We start from the raw sequence: 27,341 nt of genomic DNA, 5'->3' as shown, positions 1-27,341 counted from the left end.
ATGCTTTTCTGTTTAATAGCTTTTTTGGGTATGGTAGTTCAATTCTCTTGCACAACTTCTGAGACGTCATTGTTTTCAACTTTATCATCATTTGAATGGATGAAGGGAATGAGTTTATGGTTGTTTCCTATATACATATAAATAAAAGTTCCTGCAGGCATTTTTAATGAAATGCTGGAATATTTTTTGACTATCTGTTATTTTTTGACATGACCAAGTTCTATATATTTTTTTCATTTTAGATATCTGGAAGTTTACAATGGGAACAGGTAAATCCATATCATTTGGGAATCTACTCTAGGGCTTCCTTTAATTCACACAATTGAATATATATACATATATATTTATATTTATATGTGATTATGTAAATATAGGTTTATATATTTATGAATTTCACTTTTCGACAATGAAGTCTTTTTAAATCAATTTCTCCTTTTCATAATAAGGATTTATTCAAGGATAAAGAGGTAGGCAGATTCTGATATATCTCCTATGCTTACATATTTTTGTTTTTAGAAGTTACATTAAAAATAATCATATTAGAGTAATAAATTTCAAGGAAAAATCAGTCTTCCATTAAGAATGAAAAAACCAGAATAAATGATATAAGTTTCTGCAAGACAATAAGCTTTTTTAAAGTAATTGTGTGTGTATACGTGTGTGTGTGTGTGTGTGTGTGTGTGTGTGTGTGTGTGTGTGTGTATATATATATATATATATATATATATACACACATTTGTCAACATTTTCCCAAAAGTGCTGTAAAAGCATTTTTATACTTACAGCTGAAAGGTATTCACTCCCTTATATCTCCAATCCCTTTGTACTATCTCAAGTGAAGATAAGGATTCTTCACACACACACACACACACACACACACACACACACACACACACACACCCAAACACATTACTTGATTTCATATATCTAAAATTATTTCTAATGAAATACTGTGTCGTACACATACATGTTTATAAAATAATGATATCAGCTTTGAGAAAAGGAAGAAGTCATTTTGCTCATAATTTCAGAAGATTAAAAACAAGCCCATGGTTTAATTAAATATTTTATTTATTATTCCAATTACATATGAAAATAGTTTTAAACAATCATTCTTCTGGAAAGTTTTTGAGTTTCACATTTTTCTTCCTCCATCACTCCCCCCCCCACTTCCTTTACGGAAATATAGTCTAATACTGCTTAGGTGCACATTGTAGACACAGTAGTTCGTTGAAGGATTTCAATTAATGACATAGAAGCATTAAATATATAGAGAATTTTATGTTTGTCATTATTTTTGAAATTTCTTTTTCAATGAACATAGGCTTTTCTAATGTGGTGAGGAGCTGCCACTGATGAGGCAGCAAGATCATAGCTGTCTTTTGAATGCTATTATAAATATTATAAAAATTATCAAGCATCAAATTCTATTAAGCTTACTCTTCCCCTGAAGTATATGTAATATTGGAAGAAAAGTGAAGGACTCTGTTCTGTGAAGGGTTGAAAAATAATATAGTGGAAAAACACACAAACAAAAAAAAAATGCACTTCTAGTCAGAAGATTTGGGGTTATTTCCTGACTAAACAAACAATTGTTTAAGAGTCTTTTCAAAAAAGTTCTTTATCATAACATAGCACTAAAAATGCAGAATGGAGAGCAATGACATAAAGGATTTAATTCATAAAATTTTTGCCTTTAGCTACTTAGAATAGCTAAGATGTTCAGTGGATATAGAACCAGGCCTAGAGTCAGGAAGATCATCTCACTGAACTCCTATCTGGCCTCAGTCACTATTAACTTGTGACCCTGGGCAAGTCTGAACCCTATTTACTTCAGTTTTCTCATCTATACATTGAACTAGAGAAGGAAATGGTAAACTATATTGGTATCTTTGCCAAGAATAGACTAAATGGGGTCACTAAAGAGTCTGACAAATCTGAAATGAGAGAACAAGAACAATGAAGATGCAAAACATTAAAAAAGAGCTAAATCTGAATTGTAAACCAAAGCTTTCATTACACACAAAATCACAGAATTTGTGAGTTGTAGGACACCTCCATAACCCATCTAGTACATTCTATATACAACCTACACATAGAGCAATTCCCATTATACTGTGCTACTTAAGTGATTAGCCAATGGGTTACCGTTCTGAATCTGTTAACTCACCACAGGTAAGTAACTTAATCTGCTAGAGGTTAGTTTTCTCCTGTCTACAATGGGAATAATATATTACATACTCATATGGGCACAAAATGTCTTTAGAATACAGAAGAATTTAAAGTATGATAAAGTACCATATAATTATCCTGTTGTTGACTAGAATTGATACCTGAATTGTCTTTGAAATCTAAATATTGCTGCATTACTAGTAGATTGATTGAATTTTTCACTACTAGTCAGTTGCTTCATCATGTAGGCATGGCTAGTTAGAAATAGTATTAATTTGCACCTAATTGAAGCTAATTCTGTTGAAAGGCATTTCTAACTAACAACTAAGAATTTTTCTTGTAATTCACTTGCTACATCTATACACAAGAACTATCACATAAATATGCCCTTCAAATTACCTGAGTTTTTTGCTATTCCCATTTCATCAAAACAAGGATGTTTATTAATATTATTTATACATTTCAATTCTAGAAGATAGAATCAGGGGCAAATAGGTGATACAGAAGATAGAGCACTAATCCTGGAGTTAGGAGGACCTTAGTTCAAATTCGACCTCTGACACTTAATAATTACCTAGCTGTGTGGCCTTGGACAAGTCACTTATCCTTGCAAAAAAAAAAAAAAAACCTAAAATTGATCATATTTTCCTATTGACTTCCATTATATATTAGGACATATTTTCATAAAGTGAATTATATACTTCATGAATAATATCACCAAATCTTTGTCATGTGATAATATAAACTGTTAGGAACTTGCAAAATAATTCATTCTATCTCTCAACCTTTGCATAGGTGGCTATTAGTTCCTTCTGAGCAAAACTAACTTGTATGATTTGCTTAAATGTTTTGTGTATTCTTACATATTATTTTCTCCTATGAATGTAGTTTTTTAAGGACAAATATTCATCCATTTTTGTGTGCTTAATATCTAGTATGTAGTTATTTAGCAAATTCTCGTTTATTGAAAAATGCATTTAAGTGAAACAAAAAAAAATATAATGTATGTCTTCTTGACTGTTTCATAGGTATACTGTCAATAGGAATCTCTCCAGACATTCAGAATGCTTGAAATCATCAGAAAATGATTACATTTAAAAAAAATCTATTTGTCCTTAAGGAAGTTGGAATTTACAACTGAATTGAACACATTAAAGGTCAGATGGCACAGAGAAATGTGACTGAATTTGTTCTTTTGGGTCTCATGAAGAATCCTGAGATGCAGAAAGTTATATTTGCCATATTTTTAATCATTTATATTATCACTGTTACAAGTAATATGCTCATTTTGATTACTATTACCTTTAGTCAAACTCTGGTCTCGCCAATGTACTTTTTCCTAGCATTCTTGTCTCTGATAGATGCTTTCTATCCATCATCAGTGGTTCCCAAAATGCTTGTGGATTTGCTCTATGGGAAGAAAACTATCTCCTTCAATGCATGCATGACCCAGCTTTTTCTAGAACATTTCTTTGGGTCTTCTGAGATTGCTCTTCTCATAGTAATGGCCTTTGACAGATACGTGGCCATCTGTAGACCTTTACACTACATGACAATAATGAACCACCGCCTTTGCTGTTGCCTTGTTGGATTGTCTTGGACCTTCGGTTTCCTGCATTCAATAGGACAGATTTTCACCGTAGTCTGGCTTCCTTTCTGTGGGCCCAATGTTATAGATCACTTTATGTGTGATATTATTCCCTTGATTCAACTTGCCTGCACAGATACTTTTCTCATTGGTCTGTTAGTTATTGCCAATGGAGGGTTAATTTCAATTATTAGTTTTATTATTTTGATGTTCTCTTATGTTATTATCCTGTGTTCTCTGAAAAGTTACAGTTCTGCAGGGAGACGCAAGGCTCTTTCCACCTGTACCTCCCATATCACTGTAGTCGTCTTGTTCTTTGTCCCCTGTATTTTCATGTATCTGAGACCAGTAACTACATTCCCCATGGACAAAACTATAACTATATTTTATACTGTTGTCACCCCTATGCTAAACCCTCTTATATATACAGTAAGAAATGAAGAGGTAAAAAATGCCATGAGGAAGCTATGGAGTAGAAAAGTGACTTCAGATTATAAATGATTCTAAATATCAAGAACTGTGCTTTTTAAAAAAATCAATAATCTTGAAAATCTTCTATTTTCTTTAGAAAAACACAAATATATTTAAGATCTGAGACTTTTATCAAAAGGACTATCCATGCTTTTTAAAGTGCTACCATTAGTTTATATGACAAATTCAAGTTCTGGCTTTCTGATTGCAAATAGAGACAAATGGAAATGTATGTACTAGGAAGCTATTTATCTATTAAAAAAATCATCACATGTTTTGGTCATCTTGTACTATCTATATGTGAATTATTACTTTATACATCAAGAATCTATTCAGTTGTAATTGTTTTACAAATGTATGGAAAGAATCCTAAATGTTACCAGATCAAAAGCATTGTGAATACAGCAGTAATCTCTTTTCTTTTCATTATGTCTTGCAACATATCTTCTTTAAATTTAAGTCACACACATGCATACAAAATTTCATTACATCTTTATTTTGGATGTTGTTGAATTAATTGCTGGATGAACTGAATATATTTAAAGATCAGATGACAAATAGAAATGTGACTGAATTTGTTCTTTTGGGTCTCATGAGAAATTTTGAGATGCAGAAAAATATATTTGCAATATTTAATCATATTGTCACTGTTATGAATAATATGCTTATTTTGATTGCTATTGCCTTCAATCAGACTCTTTTCTCAACAATGTACTTCTTTCTAGCATTTTTGTCTCTGATAGATGCTTTCTATCATCAGTGGTTCCCAAATCATTTATCAAACCGTTATCTCTAACTCCACAATTCTTACCTTTTCACTCTTATAACATATAACCAAATAAACAATTGTCCCAGAATTTAAAAGTGTTGAGGATGTCAAAATATAAGTATAAATCCAATATTATGAAAATAATCTGGGAAGATAGAACATTTCTAATGGTGTATACCTAGCATTCTTAAAACCTTTTCATTTATAGGTCTGTGATTTGACAGTCTGGTGATGCCCATAATCCCTTTCTCTGAGTAATATATGATGCAGACATGCAAAATTTGGAAATAATTATATTAGTGAAAATAATCATTTTTTCTTTTCCAAGATCACATTTCCTAGAAATCTATCAATAAATCTCATTAGGAGGGCCCATGAATCCCATTAAAGAAAAATGCTATACTTCGTCTGGGAGAACTGACTTCATAGGCAGTGGATTATTCTTGCAGACAATCTCAAAGATTTTTTAACCTTCATCTTTTAAGGTTATATGAATGTATGTATCTACTTGTGTGTGCAGATGCTTATATAAGCACATTCATGCACATACTTGTTTCTGTGTACTGATGTCTTTGACAACAGCAGAAAGTCTCCTGAAATCAAATGTGACATTAAAATGGAGGGATCAGTATTGGAATGGCCTTTTCTTCATTGCAATGTGATATGAATTTGTCATATGAAAACATTAACTAACATATTGTTCTCATTTGCAAAAAGTTCCCTTGTGATGGACCTTATAAGTGTATATAATGTAACTAGTGAAATAATAAGAGACATCCCCACAAGTAAAATTTGATGAAGAATTAGGTGAGAGGGCATTAATAGACCAACTTCAAATTAATAACCAATCAGACAACTGAAGATAAACCACCTCACTGTACTTTAGGTGTAGTAAAGCTTATTTTTTTACATGGATCATTTTGACAAAAGCAGAGGTGATGTGTTAATATTTTGTTTTCTCCCTGGTTTATATAGAATAAGGGAGCCTTTTCTGTGAACCTGAGGAAATGGTCAGGTTTTTTTTATAATTCCAATAAAAATTATTTTTCTAAGTGGTGAGAAAAATGTGGTGAAACATAGTTGGAGCTTTCCACTCATCATTTAATAGGGGGAAAAGAATCTTTTCCCAGATGATGGAATGTTATATAGAATGGGGAATTTAGGAACTCATTCCTTAAAAATTAAAAACAATGCATACTCATTCAGTGAGTTCACTGTGAAAAGAAGTTTGTTAGTTTTGGGTAATAGAAACTAATATACTAAATTGTACCTGACCTCAAAGAGCTCATATTCTATTTTGAAGACAACCAATTGAAAGACTAGTAAACATAAAATATGTACAAAAAATGCTAAGACATTTCTAGACAGAAAGACCTCTGAAAACTTTAGGAAGAGAGATCTTACAAGACCTAAAGAAATATTTAGCCTATGATTTGAAGGAATCTAAGTATTTTATCAAACAGATATGAGAAGGGAATGCAATTCCACCTTAGGGAATTCCTTGGCCAAAGGCATTTAGCAGAGAGATGGAAAATCTTTTACATGAAATAATGAAGTTGAGTCCATCATATTTTCTATACTATAAGTGAGCATATTATGGATCATAATGCTAATTAAGTCCAATAGAGTATATTAGAAACTGAGTAAAGATTGCTTTAAATATCAAACAGAATAATTGGGTTTTATTATTTTTATTTTTATTGTTGTTATGGTCTTGTACTATATTTTTCTGTATCAACATTATAGTGACTCTAAAGATTGATGAATGGGGAGTGGCATAGTCATCTATAATGTAGGAATAACAATATGCAGCAATGTGAGTATAGAGTGGACAGTGAAGAAACAAGGAACATAAATAGAAGATTACTCCAATAGTATAAAAAATTGGTGCTGTTCTATATGTGATTACATTTTATAAGAATGAAAAGAAGAATTGTGGAGTTTGACAGCTAATTTGATAGTAGTGGTAAGGGACAAAAAAAGATTTAAGAATTATTCTAAGTAATCTTTAGTACTGGAGGGATTATAGTGACCTCAACAAAGCAGCAGTTCAAATACAGATAACATTAGGAAAATATGAATTCATTTTCAGCAAGCTGAATTTGAAATTTCTATAGCACTTCAAGTTAGAGATGTCCAGCAGTAATTTGATAATGAAAGATTGAAGTTCAAAAGAGAGATTAAACATAGTGATACATATTTGGGAACAGTCATCTTAAGATGATAATTATACTCATGAGGACTGATGAAATCATCATGAGAGTTTTTTTGAGAGAGGAGCTAAGGAAGCCCTAGATAGAACATTTTTCATAATATGTACACGGTTGACAAAAGAAGAACATCTTTCTTGGAAAGTAGAGCGAAAATGTGCAAAGAGAACAAAGAAAGATCAAAGAATTACCCAGGTAGGAGGAAAACAAGAAAGATCAGTGTCAAGTTTTCAAAAACTAAAGTTGATTTCTGAATTATTATAAGGAATGGAATGTGTCCTCCTTCAGACTTAGAAAGGAATACTTGACTTACCTTATTTGTACTTTAATACAGGAAAGAATGTGTCCTCCCTCAGTCAATTATATAAGGACAATACACTTTGATGAGATTTTGTACTATCTAAAAGAATAGCCTCCAAGAAGTTTAATGTTTTATTTGTTGTGGTTTAAGAATAAATATCCTAGTCAATCCCCTTTTTTCTCCTTTATAAATATTCCTTTCTCCCTCAACTCCTGGGGTCATCTTAGATAGATGGACTCCATCTAAAGGTTTATCAGTTATCTGGAACAGATCACCTCCACTTATGGATTTCATGGCAAATCCTAGAGAATAAAATTTCATGTCTAACCTATATTTTTGTCATTTTATTTTAAACCTATTTTTTTTGGTTTACAAAAGAAATATTAAAAGCTGAACAATAAATTAAAATTAGAGTGGAGAAAGATATCATATTTAGAAGTTAAATCTTTTCTTGGGTTATAAGGTAAATATTTGAGTGAGTCTTTTATGTTTTAAGAAAAAGAAACTTGAAAATATGTCAGTGGAATAAAGGAACTAATTCTAAAGGTGTATTAAAGATAAGAGAAAATGAAAGAATGATCAGAAAGCAAGAGTTTAAGTAAAAGGCTTTGTTTTGCCCAAAAGAAGAAATACTTCTTGAATAGGGAATGAAGAAAAGGAGTTTGATGTCTTACATAAGTGTAAGAAAAAAATTGTTGAATCTTTTCAAATCACAAGGATAGGAAAAAATAGAGTTCAATCCTGTCTTTTGGGGAGGGTATGAAAACATCTTAAAAGTTAAATTATTTTTCCTTATAATTAAATAATTATCATTTTCTCCCTGCAGGAAAACTTTGTGTTTAATAACTTGTTAAGTGTCGGGTTCTGGTAGGGCAATCTTCTTGCACAGCATATTTGATTTTTTTTTTCAGTTTTATCATTTGAAAATGAAGGTGACTAAAAATGAAGGTTCTGATGTACAAATAAATAAAATTTTCTGAAGGTAGTTTTAGCAGAATTGAGAAATACACTTATTCATTATTTTCGACATAATGAAATTCTGTATCTTTTCATTTTAGGTACTGAAAATTCACAATGACAACATGAACCTGCACATCATTTGGAAATCTATTATAGGATTTCCTATCATTCTCTCCATTGAGGGGAAAAAATAATATAGCAATTAGCTTTCTTGGCACTGAGGTACTCTTTAGTCAAACTTCCTTCTCCACAAGTGTTTCTTGAAGGATGACAAGGTGGGAAAGATTCCAATATGTTTCCTTTGCTTAGGCATTTTATTGGTTTAAGGTTTTTTTTGGGGGGGGGTGTTGCAAGGCAATAGGGTTAAGTGACTTACCCAGGGTCACGCTAGGCAATTATTAAGTGTCTGAGGCTGGATTTGAAGTCAGGTCCAGATCTAATACTCTATGCACTACACCACCTAACTGCCCTTTAAGTATTATATTGGAAGATCCACTAAAATATTCATATTAGATTATTAAATTTCAAGGTAATGTCAAGGTCTTCAAATAAAGATGGGGAAAAAGTAGAATGAACGATACAAGTTGCATCAGGACAATGTGTTTGCTAAAGCCATTTTACATATTTGCTTATATTTGTTAGTGCTTTGCCATAAACAATTTAATAGCCCTTTTGAAGTAGTAGCTGAGGGAGCTCACTGCCACATTCCTTAACTTCCTCTCTATGGCATCAAGGCAAAATCCACTCTGGATTTTTCCATCCTTTCCAAATAAGTGAAGGTTAGACCAGAAATGGAGCTCATAAACACTGTACCACAATATGTGCTTGATGGATTTCAATGAATGTTGTTGAATCATTAATATAAACAGATCTTGCTTTTGTGGCTATTTATCAAAGTTCTTTTTCAAGGGGGAACAGGTCTTTCTCATGTGTCGAAATGAGGAGTTCCCCCTGATAAGGCAGCGTGATCATGCCTCATTGTCTTTCTGTATGGTTTGTAAATATTATAAAACTGATCAAGCTTAGAATTCTATTAAGCTTAGTTTTCTCTCAGGTACATGTAACCTTAGAAGAAATGTGACCTTCCACAAGTCTGTGAAGGACTGAGAAGTGTCACTAGCAAAACAAACTAAACAAACAAAAAATATACATACAATTAGAAGACTTGGTGTTACTTCCTGGCCCAGCTACATCTTTGTTGTCTATTAAAAAAAATAAATAAATAAAATTCTTATCCAAACATAGCACTGGAAAAATGTAAAATAGAGAGTTATGATACAAAGTATTTCATTCAATGAATAAACAAACATTCAGAAAATATAAATATTTTCCTATAGTTACATAGAATAGCTAAGATGTGCAGTGGGTATAGCACCAGACCTGAAGTCAGGAAGATCGGAAGATCACTTTCCAAAGTTCACATCTAGCTCAGATACTACTAGTTTGGGGCCCTGGGCAATTCATTGAACCCTGTTTGGTTCCTAATTGATTAAATGATTTGGAGAAGGAAATGGTGATCATATTGGCATCTTTGCCACTGTGTTGCTAAATGGGGTCACAGAGAGTCAGACAAATCTGAAATGACTGAACAAGGACAATGAAAATGCATGACATTAACAAAGAGCTGGATCTGAGTTTTAAACCAGAACATGTCTTTCATTACACACAGAATCATAGAATTTCTGAGTTGAAGGGTATCTCTACAACCATCTAGTATAGTCTATATACAAAGTAGCCATATATAAATTTCCATTATAATATACTGCTTAAGTGCATAGCCAGTGGGTTACCATTCTGAATTTGGTAACTCACCACAGGGAAGTAATTTGATCTCCTAGAAGATAGTTTTCTCATGTCTACAATGGCATTATATTTTTGCTAATATACTCAAATGGTCACATAATTTCTTTAGAGTACAGTACAATTTAAAGTATGATAAAGTATCATATGTCTATCCTGTTTTTGACTAGAATTGATCCCTGAATTGTCTTTAAAAACTAAATATTGGTCCTATTTTTATAATTGATAACATTTTTAATTCTTAGTCAGTCTGTTGTTTTGTCATATAGACATGGTTTGTTAGAAAATTGTATTGGTTTGTACCTAATTTAAACTAATTCTGTTGAAAGGGTTTCTAACCAGCAACTAGGAATTTCTTTCATTTGATTTCTATACACAAGAACTCCCATATAAACATCTGTTGCAAAACAACTCATTTTGATGCTATCTCCATTTCGTCAAAATAAAGATGTTTATCAATAATATTTATACACCTCATTTCCAAGAAATGAATTATATTTTCCTATTGACTTCTATTATCAAATTGTACATATTATAACCATATATCAGAAGCATTTTCTTAAAGTGAATTCTATACTTCATGAATAATGCTACAACAAAATCTTTGTCATATGGCAGAACAATCCATTCCCATCACTCATTCTTTGCATAACTAGCTTTTAGTTCCTTCTAAGTAAAATTAGCTTGAATGAATTACTTAAATATTTTGTGTAAACAAGGTTCTTTCCCCTATGGAATATAGTTTTTCAAGAACAGCTATTCATAAATTTTTCTGTCCAAAATATCTTCCATATGGTTGTTTACTAAATTCTTGTTGATTTTTTATTTTATTTTTTTGTTGATTGATTTTAATGAATTTAAGTGAAGCAAAAAAAATTAATATATGTCTTCTTTACTATTTTATAGGTATATTGTCAATAGGAATTTCCCAGGGCATGTTTGAAATCTTCAGAAGGTGCCTACATTTAGAACTATCTATAAGTCTTTAAGGTAATTAGAATCAGAATTTACAACTGAATTCAACATCTTTAAATATCAGATGGCATATAGAAATGTGACTGAATTTGTCCTTTTGGGTCTCATGACAAATTCTGAGATGCAGAAAGTTATATTTGCTTTATTTTTAATCACTTATATTATCACTGTCATGAGTAATATGCTTATTTTGGTCACTATTGTCTTCAGTCATACTCTGGTCTCGCCAATGTACTTTTTTCTAGCATTCTTGTCTCTGATAGATGCTTTCTATCCATCAGCAATGGTTCCCAAAATGCTTATGGATTTGCTCTGTGAGAAGAAAACCATCTCCTTCAATGCGTGCATGACCCAGCTTTTTCTAGAACATTTCTTTGGAACTTCTGAGATTACCCTCCTCATAGTAATGGCCTTTGACAGATATGTGGCCATCTGTAGACCTTTACACTACACAACAATAATGAACCACCGCCTTTGCTGTTGCCTTGTTGCATTGTCTTGGACAGTCGGTTTCCTGCATTCAATAGGACAGATTTTCACCATAGTCTGGCTTCCTTTCTGTGGGCCCAATGTTATAGATCACTTTATGTGTGATATTATTCCCTTGATTCAACTTGCCTGCACAGACACTTTCCTCATTGGTCTGTTAGTTATTGCCAATGCAGGATTAATTTCAATGATTAGTTTTGTTGTTTTGATGTTCTCTTATGTTATTATCCTGCGTTCTCTGAAAAGTTACAGTTCTGCAGGAAGACGCAAGGCTCTTTCTACTTGTAGCTCCCATATCACTGTAGTCGTCTTGTTCTTTGTCCCCTGTATTTTCATGTATCTGAGACCAGTAACTACATTCCCCATGGACAAAACTATAACTGTGTTTTTTACTCTTGTCACCCCCTTGTTAAACCCTCTTATCTATACAGTAAGAAATGAAGAAGTAAAAAATGCAATGAGGAAATTGTGGGGTAGAAAAGTTTCTTCAGTTTATGAATGATTTTAAATATCAAGAACTCTGTTCATTTTTATTAATAACATGGGAAAGTTTCTATTTTTTTCTTTAGAAAAGATGCAAATATATTTAAGCTATGAGACTTTTCTCAAAAAGACTATACATGCTTTGCAAACTACTGCCATCATTTTCTGTGTCAAATTCAAATTCCTGCTTTCTGATTCTAGATAGAGATGAATGGAAATGTATATACTGGAAAGATACTGATCCATTAAAAAGTAATCTTATGTCTTGACAACCTTGTACTATCTAAATGTGTATTATTATTTAACAAATCAATCACTACTCAGTTGTGTTTGTTTTCCAAATATGTGGAAAGAATTATAAATGTTGCTAGACCAAAATCATTGTGAATGCAGCAACAATCTTTTTTTTCATTATGTCTTATGGCATACTTTGCAAATTACAGTCACATACATATATACACAATTTTATTATATCTCTATATTCATGATATCATTATATATTGGATGATGTTGGATTAACTGCTTGATGTTTGATGCTATAGATAATTTTATTTCTTGTCAACTATCCCAGGATTCCAGAGAGCTGAGGATATCAAAATAACAAGAGTAACTCCAAGATCATGAAAATGATCTGGAAAGACACAGCAATCCTAACGGACAAATTTCTCATTCTTAAAACATTTTCATTTGTAGATTCCATTGGGTAGTATGGTGATGCCTCTTGTCCATTTTTCTGAGTAATATTTAAACCACACATGCAAAATTGCCTTCAGAGTCTGTGGATTATTATTTTAGACAATCTCAAAGATTTTTTTATCTCCATCTTTTAAGGTGTGTGTGTGTGTGTGTGTGTGTGTGTGTTTGTGTGTTCACCTGCTTGTATAAGCACACTAAAGTTCATGCTTGTATCTATGTACTGATGTCTTTGGCAACAGTTAAAAGTCTCCTGAAATCAAGTATGATGTTTGAAATAGAGGGATCAGTTTTGGTATGACCATCTATTCATTGAGATAAGATATGATACTTTAGAGGAAAGACCATGCAATGTGAAGACATTAACTAACATATTGCTCTCAGTTGTAAAAAGTTCTTTCTTATGATGGACCTTATGAATATAAATAATGGAACTGAGAAATAATAAGAGACACCCCCACATGTAAAATTTGATGAAGAATTGGGTGAGAGAGTATTAATGGGACAATTCCAATTTAATAACCAGTCACAGACAATTGAAGATAAACTATCTCACTGTCCTTTAGTAGCAGCTGTGTCAATTCCTGGTTCCAAGGTATTTGGGAGCATTTTTTTACATGGATAATTTTAAGGTAGGAGTGATCTAAGAATACTTTGTTTTTCTATCACATATACAGATAATAAGAGAGTCTTTACTTTAAACCTGAAGAGGTGGCAATTTAAAAAACATCCTGGATTTTAACAAAAGAACTAAAAATATGTCATTTTATGTGAATGGGAAAAATGTGTGAAAAATGTGATGCCTCATGATTGGAGCTTACCACTATCATTTAATAGGAAAAATCTTTCTCAGATGATTGAGATTGATATATAGAATAAGGGAATTTTAAGAGACTAGGACATATTCCTTAATAATTTGAAACAATGTATACCCATTCAGTGAGTTCACTGTGAAAGGAAGCTTGCTAGGTTTGGAGAATAGAAACTAATATATTAAAAAGCAACTGACTCAAAGATCTCATATTTTGTTTTAAGACAACCAACTGAAAGATTAGTAAACATAAACTAAATGCAAAAATGTAAAGAAACACAAAGAAATTTCTACAGAGAAAGACCTCCCAAAACTTTAGGAAGAGAGTTCTTACAAGACCTAAAGAAAGAAATATTTAGCCTATGTTCTGAAGGATTCTAGGTATTTTATGAAACAGATATGAGAAGGGAACGCAACCCCAACCTACGGAACTATTTGACCAAAGGGATTTATCATACTTGTGGAAAATCTTTTACATGAAATAATGAAGATGAACCTGTCATATTTTTCTACTCTATGAGCAAGCATATTAAGCATAATAATGCTAATTAAGTCCAATAAAGTGTATTAGAAGGAAAGTTAGTCTTAAATATCAAATAGAATAATTGGTTTTCATTATTTTTATTTTTATTGTGTAGTGCTATATTTTTCTATATCAATATTATGATGACCCTGAAGATTTTTGAGTGAAGGTTGACATGGCCACCTATGATGGAGAAATATCAACTGGGGTCAATGTGAGAATAGTGAAGGAAAAGGAAGAGACAAGGAATATCGATTAATTAGAAGAATTATCCCAACAGTAAAAGAAATTGGTACAGTCCTGTATTTGGTTATATGCTAAAAAAATGAAAAGATAGGAAAAAGGCAGAAGAGATATTGTGGAACTAAATGCAACAGGTTGACAGCTTCTTTGATAATAGTGGTAAGGGACAAGAAAGGATCAGCAATGATTTTAAGTATATTAATTTTTAGCATTGCAAATATAGTAAGTTCCTTCAACAAAATAAGGTTTGAATCTGAATAACTCTGGAAAAATATGAATTCATTTTAGTAAGTCAAATTTGAAATGCCATAGCATTTCAACTTAGAGGTATCCAGCAGGAATTTGACAATGAAAAATTGAAGTTCAAAAGAGAGATAAAGCATAGTAATACAGATTTGGGAGGAGTTATCCTAAGATGATAATTATACTCATGAGGACTGATGAAATCATCATGAGGATTTTTTGAGAGAGGAACTAAGGGGGCCCTAGATGGAACATTTTCATAATATGTACGCAGTGGACAAAAGAACAACATTGTTTCAGAAAGGCAGAGCCTTAATGTGCAAAGAGCACAAAGAAAGATCAATGTCACAGAACTACCCAGGTGAGAGGAAAACAAGACAATTAGTTCAAGGTCACAGAATTCAAGTCAGTAGAAAGACTTAGTAGTGTCAAAGTATAATAAGTTTTTCAAAACTATATTCCTGGTCAAAAATTGATTTCTTAATTATTGTGAGGAGTGGAATGTTTCCTCCTTTAAATTTAAAAAGGAGTATTTGGCCTATCTTCTTTGTACTTTAATCCAAGGGGAAAAAAGTGTCCTCTCTTATATAAGGATGATATACTTTGATGAAGTTTTGTTCTAACTAATAGAATGGTCCCCAGGGAATTTTAATGTTTTATTTGTTTGTGCTTAAGTATAAATATCCTAGGCTGGACTCCTTTTCTCCTTTATAAATTTCCCTGTGGGTGGACATATTAGATAGATGGCCTCCACCTATAAGTTTCATGATAAATGCTAGAGAATAAAACTTCCTTTCAAACCTATAATTTTTGCCATTTTATTTTAAACCTGTATTTTTATGGTTTACAGTAGAAATTGTAGATGGTTGAACAATAAATTAGAATAAGAGTGGAGAAAATCACATTTAGGAGTCAAAATCTTTTGATAACCATTAAGAGATGAGTTTTAGTTGATTGATGGCACCAATGACTTTATTTTACAGAAGAGTAGAGGGGAAAAGATGGTGAAAAAAGGGGAGAGACCCATGCAGATAAGCTTTCTTGGGAATAAGAGAGCTATAGGGTAGAAATTTGAGCGAGTCTTAAACTGTATTCTTTTATTTTTTAAGAAAAAGAATCTTAGGGGCAGCTAGGTGGTGTAGTGGATCCAGCACTAGCCCTGGAGTCAGGGGTACCTGAGTTCAAATCCAACCTCAGACACTTAATAATTACCTAGTTGTGTGGCCTTGGGCAAGCCACTTAACCCCATTCATTGCCTTGCAAAAACTAAAAAAAAAAGAAAAAAAGAAAAAGAATCTTAAAAACATGTCAGTGGAGTGAAGAAACTAATTCTAAGTATAAATTAAAGATAAGAAGAAATGAAGGAATTTCAGGCAGCAAGTTCTCAGGGGGAAAAGGGAGAGAGTGTAATCTGGAGTTTAAATAAAAGGTTTAGTTTTGGCCAAAAGAAATACCTCTTGAATAGGGACTGAAGATAAGGAGGGAAAATGAGGGAGGGTATAAGGAGAAGGGAGTGTGATGTATTACCTAATGGGGAAAAAATGATGGTTGAATCTTTTCATATCACAGGAATATGAAAAATAGTAGTTCTGATACTGTCTTTTGGTGAGAGAATGATAATATGCTGAAAGTTAATTATTTTCATCAAAATTAAATAATTGTGATTTTCTTCCTTGAGTAAACTTTCTGTCTAATAGCTTGTTAAGTGAGGGGTATTGGTGGGGTAATATTCTTGCACAGCATATCTGAATTTTTTCAATTTTATTATCATTTGAAAGTAAAGGTAGGTAAAGAGTAAAGGGTTGGTTCCTATATGGAGATAAATAAAATTTTCTGATAATGGAATTTTATGGAATTTAATTGAATGCCTAATCACTATTTTTGACTTAACTAAATTCTTTATCTTTTAATTTTAGGTATTTCCATTTACAATGACAGCATGAACATCCACTTCATTTGAGAATCCACTCAAGGGCTTCCTCTCATTCTCTCTATTGGAAAAAAAAAGATAATATAGCAATTTACTTTCTTGGCACTGGCTCTTTAGTCAAATGTCCTTCTCCATGGGTTTTTCTGAAAGGATAACAAGGTGGGACAGATTCCAATATATCTCCTATGCTTAGATGTTTTATTGGAAGACCCATTAAAATATCAATATTAGAGTATCAAATTTCAAGGCATCAAGGTCTTCAATTAAAGATGACAAAAATTAGGAAAAAATATATGTGTTGCTTCAGGACAATTTGTTTTTTTTAAAAGTCATTTTATGTATTTGATTGTTTATATTTACTAGCAGTTTGCCATGTGTTGTAAGAATATTTTTGTACTAGTAGCTGCCTTATACTTTAACCTCCTCTATATTGCATCAAGTGTGGATTAGTACCCTTCTTAGACTCAAGGCCAAAATCCTCTATTGATTATTCTTTCCAATAAAAGAAGGTTAGAATGGAAAAGGAGCATATTATAGACACAGTATTTGCTTGATAAATTACAATGAATGTTGTTTGAGCATTAATGTAAATAGATTTTTAGCTTTTGTAGCTATTTTTGAAAGTTCTTTTTCAATGTCACAGTTCTTTCTGATGTGCTTGAATGATATGTTCCCATGACAAGTTAGCATAATTATGCCTCAGTCTTTTTGTAATGCTATGTAATTATAAGAATGATCAAACATAGAATTCTATTAAGTTCGGTCTTTCTCTCAGCTACATGTAACCTTAGAAGAAATGTAACCTTCCACAGCTCTGTGAAGGACTGAGAAGTAAGTGTTGTACTAGAAAAAGAAATTAATCAAAAAACAAACAAAAAAATGTATATATGATCAGAAGACTTAGGGTTAATTCCTGGTCCCTCTACTTCTAGGTTGTCTATTGAAAAAAAAAAGATTCCTTATTATAATATAACACTAAAAAATGCATAATGGAAATAGATGATATAAAGTATTTCATTCAATGAATTAACTAACATTCAAAGAACAAGGGGTATGTATTTACCTATAGCTACACAGGACAATTAGGAGGTATATTGGATATAGTACCAAGCCTGGGATCAGGAAAATCACCTTCCTGAATTCCAAATTGGTCTCAGAAGCTTACTTAGGTGACACTAGGCAAGTCACTGAATCCTGTTTGTTTCAGTTACCTCATCTAGAAAATGAGCTGGAGAAGGAAATGACAAATTATTCTGCCATCTTTGTCAAGAAAAACCTAAATACAGTCACAAAGACTCATATAAGAAATATGAAAATGCAAAGAATTAAAAAGAGCTAGGATCTGTTTAAAACTATGGTTTGCTTTACATTATATACAGAATCACAGAATTTGTGAATTATAAGGCATCTCCACAGTCCAATTTCAATTACAATTTTATATATTGTATGTAATTATAATAACCACTTAAGTGGTTAACCCAGTGGGTCACCATTCTGCCTTTGATGTCTCACCACAGGTAAGTGATTTCTAAACTCTAAAGTTTCTAAATGGCAATTAGGAGTTTCTGTCTAGTGACTGACCACACACAATGCTAACACATTAATACTACCATATAAGTATCTGCTGTAAAACATCTTAGAATAGCTATCCTTGTTTCATCCAAATAAAGATATTTAACAAGAATATTTATAAATCTCATTTCTAGAAAGTTAATCATATTTTGCTATTGACTTCTTTAATTAATTTGGACAAATTTAAAAGTAATTTCTAAAAGTGAACTATGTACATTTAACTAATAAAAATTATATCCCCACTTGTTTGTTATAATTTACTTGTTGGGAATTGACAAAATTGTTTCCCATCTCTTTCTTTGCATAGCCAGATGCTAGTGCCTTTTTTTCTTTTCTTTTTTTTTTGCAAGGAAAATGGGGTTAAGTGGCTTGCCCAAGGCCACACAACTAGGGAATTATTAAGTGTCTGAGGCAAGATCTGAACTCAGGTACTCTTGACTCCAGGGCTGGTGCTGGATCCACTGCACCACCTAGCCACCCCTGTTAGTGCCTTCTGAGTAAAATTAGCTTGTATATATTAAATATTTTGTTTATACTTACGTTTTGTCTCATTCCATGAAATGCAGGCTTTTCAAGGGCAGACAGTATTTTATACAGCTTTGTATCACTAATATCTAACATGTATTTGTTTAATAAATGATTCTTAGAGCACTGATTTTTTATCCTTTTATGTAAAATAGGCACTATAATATATGTCTTCCTGACTGTTTCATAGGAATATTGTTAAAAGGAATGTCTCGGTAAATTCCGAAAGCCTGAAATCATCAGAAGCTGCCTACCTTTACAAACCTCTATAGTCCCTAAGATAACTGGAATTTACATCCGAATTCAACATCTGTGTAAAGATCAGATGGCAAACAGAAATGTGACTGAATTTGTTCTATTGGGTCTCATAAGGAATCCTGAGATGCAGAAAGTCATATTTGCTATATTTTTAATCATTTATCTTATCACTGTCATGAGTAATATGCTCATTGTGATTACTGTTGTCTTCAGCCAATCTCTGGTCTCACCAATGTACTTCTTTCTAGCATCTTTGTCTCTGATAGATGTTTTCTATCCATCATCAATGGTTCCCAAAATGCTTGTGGATTTGCTCTGTGAGAAGAAAACCATCTCCTTCAATGCATGCATGACCCAGCTTTTTCTAGAACATTTTTTTGGAACTTCTGAGATTGCCCTCCTCATAGTAATGGCCTTTGACAGGTGTGTAGCCATCTGTAGACCTTTGCACTACATGACAATAATGAACCACCGCCTTTGCTGTTGCCTTGTTGCATTGTCTTGGACAGTGGGTTTCCTGCATTCATTAGGACAGATTTTCACCATAGTCTGGCTTCCTTTCTGTGGGCCCAATGTTATAAACCACTTTGCCTGTGATATTATTCCTTTGATTCAACTTGCCTGCACAGACACTTTCCGTGTTGGTCTGCTGGTTGTTGCCAATGCAGGGTTAATTTCAATGATTAGTTTTGTTGTTTTGATGTTCTCCTATGTTGTTATCCTGCGTTCTCTGAAAAATTACAGCTCTGCAGGGAAACGCAAAGCTCTGTCTACTTGTACCTCCCATATCACTGTAGTTGTCTTGTTCTTTGTCCCCTGTATTTTCATGTATCTGAGACCAGTAACTACATTCCCTATGGACAAAACTATAACTGTATTTTATACTCTTGTCACCCCCATGTTAAACCCTCTTATCTACACAGTAAGAAATGAAGAGGTAAAAAATGCCATGAGGAAGTTATGGAATAGAAAAGTGGCTTCAGATACCAAATGAATCTATATTATCAAGAACTGTGTTCATTTTTATGAATACTCTTGGAGTTTTTCAACTTTTCTTTAGAAAAAATGCAAATATACTTAAGATCCAAATATTTTCCCCCAAAATCACAATACATGCTTTATAAACAACTACTATCATTTTATATGACAAATTCAAGTTTCTGCTTTCTGATTGCAAATAGGGACAAATAGAAATATATGTTCTAGGAAGGTATGAATCCATTAGCAATTGGTCATATGATTTTCAACCTTGCATTATCTATAAGTAAATGATTAGTTTCTAAATTTAGTTCAATTGTATTTATTTTCCAAATGTGTGGAAAGAATCATAAATTTTACTAGATCAAACTGTGAATAAAGCAACAATCTCTTTTTTTATTTTGTCTTGAAACATACCTTGCAAATTATAGTTGCATATGTACATATACAATTTCATTTCATCTTTATATTGGGTGATGTTGGATTAATTGCTGGATGTCTGGGGTGAGAGATAATTTTATTTGTGTCCAACTTTCTCAGAATTCAAGAAAGTTGTGGATTTCAAAATATCAAGTATAACTCCAAGATAATGAAAATAATCTGGGAGGATAAAGCATTGCTAATGGTGTCAACTCAGCATTTTAAAAATATTTTTCTTGATAGACCCCATTTGGCAATCTGGTGATACCTGTGGTCCTTTTTTGAGTTATAATAAATGCATACAGACAAAATTAAAAGAAATAATTATACTTAGACATTAGTGAAAATAGATAATCATTTTTTTTCTTTTCCAAGATCACATCCTCCTAAAAATCTATTCACATAGCTATTTAGGAGGGCCTGGGTATCCCAGTTTAAGAACAATGCTTGACTTTCTCTGGGAGAATTGACTTCAGAGACTGTGGATTATTCTTTTAGACAATCTCAAAGTTTTTTTTTTATCTCCATCTTTTAAGGTGATTATGTGTGATTGCCTTCATAGAAATGCTTTTTTCTGTGTACACATATCTCTGGCAAAAAGTCTCTGAAATCAAGTGTGATGCTAGAATGGAAGGACTGGTCTTGGGTAGATGTTTATTATTGCAGTGAGATATGATTCTTTAAACAAAAGACAATATAATGTGAAGATATTATATATCTATGAAGCCATATATATATATATACACATATATACATACACACACACACATATGTATATATGTATATATATACATATATATATATATGTAAAACCACTATATTGTTCTTACTTGTAAAAAGTCATACTTGTGGGTATAAATAATGGAACTAAAGAAATAATAAGAGGTATCTCCACTTGTAAGATATGATGAAGAATTGGGTGAGAGAATATTAATGGGACAACTCCAAATTAATGACCAATCACAGGCAATTAAAAAAAACTACCTCATTCTCTTTTCTTGCAGCACTGTCAATTCCTGGTCTTAGATTATTCTTTTCCCCAGGGTAATTTTAACAATGGTGAAGGATGATTAGTATGCACATTTTTCCTCTCCTCTGGTGAAAATGAGAGGTCCTTTCCTGCATCTATCTCAACTTTAAATTGACACTTACTATTGCATTATCTATCATCAACATTATTCTTAGATATCCTGGGTCCCAAAATAGATCCATTTAGCCTGGTATATTTCTGGTAAACATCATGTGAACATGAAGGTACACCATTAGAAATTGAAGGACATAAAGGACAAATACACACACACACACACACACACACACACACACACACACACACACACACATGCACACAGACATTTTAGCAAATGGTGTCTTTGGAAGCAAATGTTGAAACAATTAATAGAAAGCTACCTTACCACAAAGGTAACAAGGATAGGAAAGAAAAGGGTCTGAGAATTCAGTGTTTGTATTGCATGTCATTTGTTTACATTATTACTACTTATAACATTGAAATTTCCATCACCATCAAAAATCACTGACCAAGAGTCTTGAGGCAAAGGAAGCCAGGGAAGGGGGTTATATGTAAGGGCAAGCCATACCTCCCAGGTTCTCTTGAACCCCTAGTCATCCATCCAGTGACTAGACCAAGATGAAATGAACTTTCTTCTGAATGGTATTTCCTTAAAGCAATTCAAAAACCAGTGCTTCTGTGACTTTTATGATTGGGGAGGGAGAGTTGGTAAATTACAATTTGACTCTTCTGGAATCTCTCTGATAAATTTTTTGCTAACTTAACAAGAAACAAAAAATTGTATAATGACATCTTTGTCTCTGTTTTCATAACTTAGACAAAAAATCAGTTTCCATAGAGTGTATCCTAGTATCTCAAGAAGGACACTGTCTACATAAATACACTATGAATTTAATTACATCCATATAATGCACAAATATGCATTTGCAACTATTTGTATATGTATCTGTAGGTGTATGTTTGGTTTTCACACTTTTGTCCATTTATGAACATACAGAGTAGCTTTCTTGATTTATAAGCTCTTCAGTTTAGAGTTGGGATATTAGAATCACCCAGTTCAAACACTTCATTTTATATATATATATATATATACACATATATATAGAAATATATATATATGTATATATATAACAAAGTCCAGAGAAATAAAGTACTTTAATAAAGGTTATACAACCAATAATAAGATGGAGTTAGGATTCCTAGAAATGTCCTTTGAATCTCTCTATTCACTGTACTTTTCACAGCACGTACTATTCTTTTTCTTAAGAAATTGTGATAGAATACAAAAATACAGATTCAGACTTGGTAAAAAGAAACATTTTCTAAGAAATGAAAAAAATGCAAAGCAAAGGATAGTGCCTCAGGAATGAGTATGATTTTCTTACTTAAAAATAATAAAAACTTGAATGGACAAAAAAGTACTCATGTTACAATTCTATCAGATAAGTAACAAGAGCTCTACCTGAAGGAAGTGGATGCTTGCAGAGGTCCTTGAAGTAAAACTAACAATATCATCATTATCATCATCATCATCACTGACAGTAGTAGTAGCAGCAGTTTTAATTTATATATCATTTGAAAGTTTATAAAAGAATTTACTTGTTATTAATGAAACAAATGAGGTATATCATTATGATTATTTTTATTTTAAAGAATTTATCTCATCTTAAGAATGCTAGGGGGGGTGGCCCTGGAGTCAGGAGTACCTGAGTTCAAATGTGACCTCAGACCCTTGATAATTACCTAACTGTGTGGCCTTGAGCAAGCCACTTAACCCCATTTGCCTTGCAAAGAAAAAAACAAACCTAAAAGAAAAAAGAATGGTGGGAATGCAGCAACTACAGATAAGTCCAATTCCATTACCATTCACTATGGGATCCTTGACCTGCTTTGTTTCAGCCCTGGACTTGTTTGAGTCTTTTTGAGTTGCCTGGAGGCACTATCCCAAACCTTTGATTTATATTAGGCTCACCAAATTGACTCTACACTTAGAGTGAACATCCAAACTGTTTTAGGTCTTCTATATTTCAGAATTCTGGATTCAGGTTATCTACCAGCCTCACCCTCCAAAGTAGTAAGGACTACAAGGGTGAAAATATTGTGGCAAAATTCTCATTTTCTGTTGATTTCATGATCCACAGAATAATCCCTTTCTCATTGCATTTTCTCTGGTTCCTTCATTTCTTTAAGATGTTATTGATTTCCTTCCTTCCCCAAATATTATAGGGATTGGCTGTTTAGGTTCATACCTAAATCTCTCCTCTTAAAAAAAAAAAACTGAACCTTGAATACTTTAAGTACCCTTCTTTATTATATTATTATATTATCCTTCCTATAGTATTTCCTAACTCTGTACCATATTGTGAATCATCTTCTTGGAATAGCCAGAACTGTGGTTGCAAATGGACTGTGTCATTCCACCATTAACATGAGGGAGACTGGACAGTTGTGTACACATTTTCCCAGGTTACCCTAGTTAAGATCATGCGCTTGGCTATTTTGAGTTTTAACTCACTGAAAATTCAGCCCCATCTATGCCAGCTTTGTATATCCAGTGTTGGCTTCTCTTCTTGAGTTTGATTTGATTGTTCAAATTCTACATCTTTTTCTTTCTTTCCTGTTTATCCATTAATTTATTTCCATTTGTTCAATTATGTGTTTATCTGTTTACTTATTTGTTTACCTATCTATCCATTCATTTATATTTATCTATTTCTATATTTATCTATTTCTCGGTAATTATTACTAAGTGTCTGAGGCCAGATTTGAACTCAGGTACTCCTGACTTCAGGGCCAGTGCTCTATCTACTGTGCCACCTAGCTACCCCAACTCTATATGTATATAAAACATAAATAAGCATGAATCAAAACTGTGTTTTGGAAGGAGGGAATATTTATTTTAAAATAACCTAATGTGGGTGGAATCATTTCAGTTTTTCCAGTGTCAAGCTCTATCTCTTTCCTGTACTTCCCTAGGATTGTCTTTCCTGGGATTGTGGGTAGTGATCATTGGAATCCTTACATTGTCTCAAGTAAATGTATCATTTTTGATTCCTGAAACTTACAAAGTAAATTCCCATAACTTCCCACAAATCAACTTTAGTATTTTCAGACTTCTAGGTCAAGAACTGATTCTCCTGCTTCTCACAAAAACAAAAGAAACAAAAAAAATTTATGAACATAGCCTGTGATGTGTCACTTCCATACTTATTGATCCCCTAGAAATGTTACACTAGATTAGATGAGTAACTGGTCAAAATTATAGCTCACATGGCATTAGCAAAATGTGAAATTTTGTCAACCAGCTTATTTTTGCAAAAGAACAATTCAATAGAATAGAAAACAATATTAACAGATGATTCTTCCACCTCTGAAGAACACATGCGGCATATTCTTCCACAAATCACTACCAAGAAGGAAGTGACACATATGTAGCACATTCAAGGGAGCCCAAGTGTGATAACTACTATGCCCACTAAGGAACATGTGGTCAGAGACCATATTCAGGGGCAAGTATGGAAAGAGAGTATATGTTCATGAGTGGGACATGTTCTGGAAGGAAATTCATTTGTCAATCATCTCACACATCAGGTTCATGATGCATTTTCTCTCTCCTCATCATTATATTTCTTTTGGGCATTTTTCTACTATTATTAAAAATACAGGTATATTGTCTCTCTCTCTTTTCTTTTTTTGCAAGGCAATGGGGTTAAATGGCTTGCCCAAGGCCACACAGCTAGGTAATTATTAAGTGTCTGAGGTCAGATTTGAACTCAGGTACTCCTGACTCCAGGGCTGGTACTCTATTCACTGCACCACCCCCTATCGTGTCTCTTTTAGTTTTCATTTTCCTGGTCAATCAAGAGCTCTATTGACAGGCATTTATTAAGAATCTGTGCTGGGTCAGCATTTATATACCACAGGGGAATTGAAACCTAATCCTCTTATGGAACATTCTGGAAATGCTAAGAGCAAGGAGAGCATAGTTGTTTGTAGTTTATATTGTAGCTTAAAATTATCACCATGATAAATTGATTTCTTATTCAACTGTGAATCCTACTTTGGGGGGAAATTATGAAAGAAATATTTTTAAGACTTTGGCAAAGAACTCATGAAACCTCTGCAATGCTCCTTACTGACTGCTTTGAATCATTTCTTTTTAGCCTTCTGACCAAAGTTGATAGATGGATAGATAAACAGATAGACAGATGGACAGATAGATGCATCTGTTTATCTATAAACATATGATAAATTGGATATAAAATGGAGGAATCAGATTATTATTAAGGTATATGGGTAAAGTTTATTTGCTAAAGGAAGGATTTTAGTTAGGACTTGAAAAAAGACAGGACACGTAGGATGGAGAAAAGAAAGGGAAAATTCAAAGCATCATATAGGGGACAACAAATGAAAATGTCTGGAGTCAGGGAGTAGTTGTCTTTTGTGAGAAAAAAATAAATAGGGAAGTATTGGATTGTAGAGCACACAGAGAAGCAATCATTAAGAAGACTGGAAAAGAATACCAGTTATAAATAAATGCCTTTAAATCAAAATGATACTGATAACCCCTATGAACCTTCTCATTTATTAGGGCAGTTACAAGGAGCATATATAGACAAGGCACAGGAAGGAGCTGAATATGAAGGTATAATCGATTATAAAGGTGGAGTTAATGGGTAAGAAATGAATGTCCTGGGAGAAAAGGAAAGGAGAGGTAAAATGGACTAAGATAATTCACTTAAAAGAGGCTAGAAAAAGCTTTTGCAATGGAGTGGAAGAGGGGAAGATAAGGGGGGATGAGTGAGCCTTCATTCTCATTGGAAGTGGCTCAGAGAGGAAATAACACAACTACTCAAAAGGGTATAGAAATATGTCTTACCCCAGAGGGAAAAAAGGAGAGGAAAGGAATGGGAGAAAGAGGACAGGGGAAAGGAAGCGGGGAGGGGTGCTAGGTGATGGAAGAGAGGAAAGATCATGGGAGGGTGTAGTCAGATATAACACACTTTTGAGAGGGATAGGGTAAAAGGAGAGAGAGAGAATAGAATAAATAGGGATCGAGAGGAAAAAGATGGAGAGAAATACAGCTAGCAGTAGCAACTGTGGCAAAAAATATTGAAGCAACTTCTCTATTGGACTCACAAAAAAGAATGTAATCTATCCCAAAGACAGAGCTGATGATATCTCAGTAGGGACTGAAACACACTTTTTTTTTCTCTCTCTATTTTTCTTCAGGTTTCTCTAACTTTGTGGGGGGAGTGGGATTATGTTTACTTTTTTTTTTTAGGTTTTTGCAAGGCAAATGGAGTTAAGTGGCTTGCCCAAGGCCACAGGACTAGGTAATTATTAAGTGTCTGAGACTGGATTTGAACCCAGGTACTCCTGACTCCAGGGTGGGTGCTTTATCCACTACACCACCTAGCTGCCCCATTATGTTTACTTTTACAAGACTATTGTAGTAATGTGAAAAAAATAAATAAATTTTAAAAAATAAATGTCAATCAAAAGATTTTTATATTTGGTTTTAGTAGTAATAGGGAGACAGCAGAATTATAAAATAGAGTGGATGACAAGACCAGATATGCCATTTAGGAAGATCAGTTTGATAGCTGAGTTGGGGATGGACTAGAGTGAGGAGAGATCTGAAGTCCAACCACTAGATTTTTATAATAGTGAAAGCATGAGGGTATGAGGGTCTGCAACCAGGCTGGAACCAGGGTCAAAGCAAAAAAAAAGTAGAAGGTTAAATACTCAGATCATGTGTTTTGATGAGGAGGATATCATAGTGTGAGGGGCTTGAAGACAGAGGAGAAACTTGGTGGAGAAAGAAATAGTGAGTTGATTAGGAAGAATTGAACCATTGTCTTGTCATAGTAAGAACACAGATAAACTTATTATTACAT

The 27,341-nt window shown here is 33.0% G+C and overlaps 3 protein-coding genes and 1 long non-coding RNA gene across 4 annotated transcripts in view; 3 read left to right on the top strand and 1 right to left on the bottom strand.

The window, feature by feature from the left end:
- Positions 1 to 3,328: 3,328 nt before the first annotated feature.
- On the top strand, positions 3,329 to 4,261 carry LOC141517059 (olfactory receptor 4C12-like). Its single transcript, XM_074227990.1, has one exon. The coding sequence runs from the start codon at positions 3,335 to 3,337 to the stop codon at positions 4,259 to 4,261; it is 927 nt and encodes a 308-aa protein (XP_074084091.1). The 5' UTR covers positions 3,329 to 3,334.
- A 5,362-nt stretch (positions 4,262 to 9,623) lies between these two features.
- The window catches only part of LOC141519064 (uncharacterized), a 222,306-nt gene continuing 204,588 nt past the window's right edge, over positions 9,624 to 27,341 (bottom strand). The window contains exon 3 of the long non-coding RNA XR_012477347.1: positions 9,624 to 9,673. This is a non-coding gene — a long non-coding RNA (uncharacterized LOC141519064). The remainder of the gene's footprint in view (positions 9,674 to 27,341) is intronic.
- Positions 11,311 to 12,237, top strand: LOC141517058 (olfactory receptor 4C12-like). The gene has a single exon (XM_074227989.1). The coding sequence runs from the start codon at positions 11,311 to 11,313 to the stop codon at positions 12,235 to 12,237; it is 927 nt and encodes a 308-aa protein (XP_074084090.1).
- LOC141517057 (olfactory receptor 4C12-like) lies at positions 19,081 to 20,010 on the top strand. Its single transcript, XM_074227988.1, has one exon. It carries the CDS (start codon positions 19,084 to 19,086, stop codon positions 20,008 to 20,010), a length of 927 nt encoding a protein of 308 aa, XP_074084089.1. The 5' UTR covers positions 19,081 to 19,083.

The sequence above is a fragment of the Macrotis lagotis genome, chromosome 3 (assembly GCF_037893015.1).
Source record: "Macrotis lagotis isolate mMagLag1 chromosome 3, bilby.v1.9.chrom.fasta, whole genome shotgun sequence".
NCBI classification, from domain to species: domain Eukaryota; kingdom Metazoa; phylum Chordata; class Mammalia; order Peramelemorphia; family Peramelidae; genus Macrotis; species Macrotis lagotis.
Note: the sequence above shows the minus strand (reverse complement) of the source record. Positions and strands in the feature narration are given on the sequence as shown.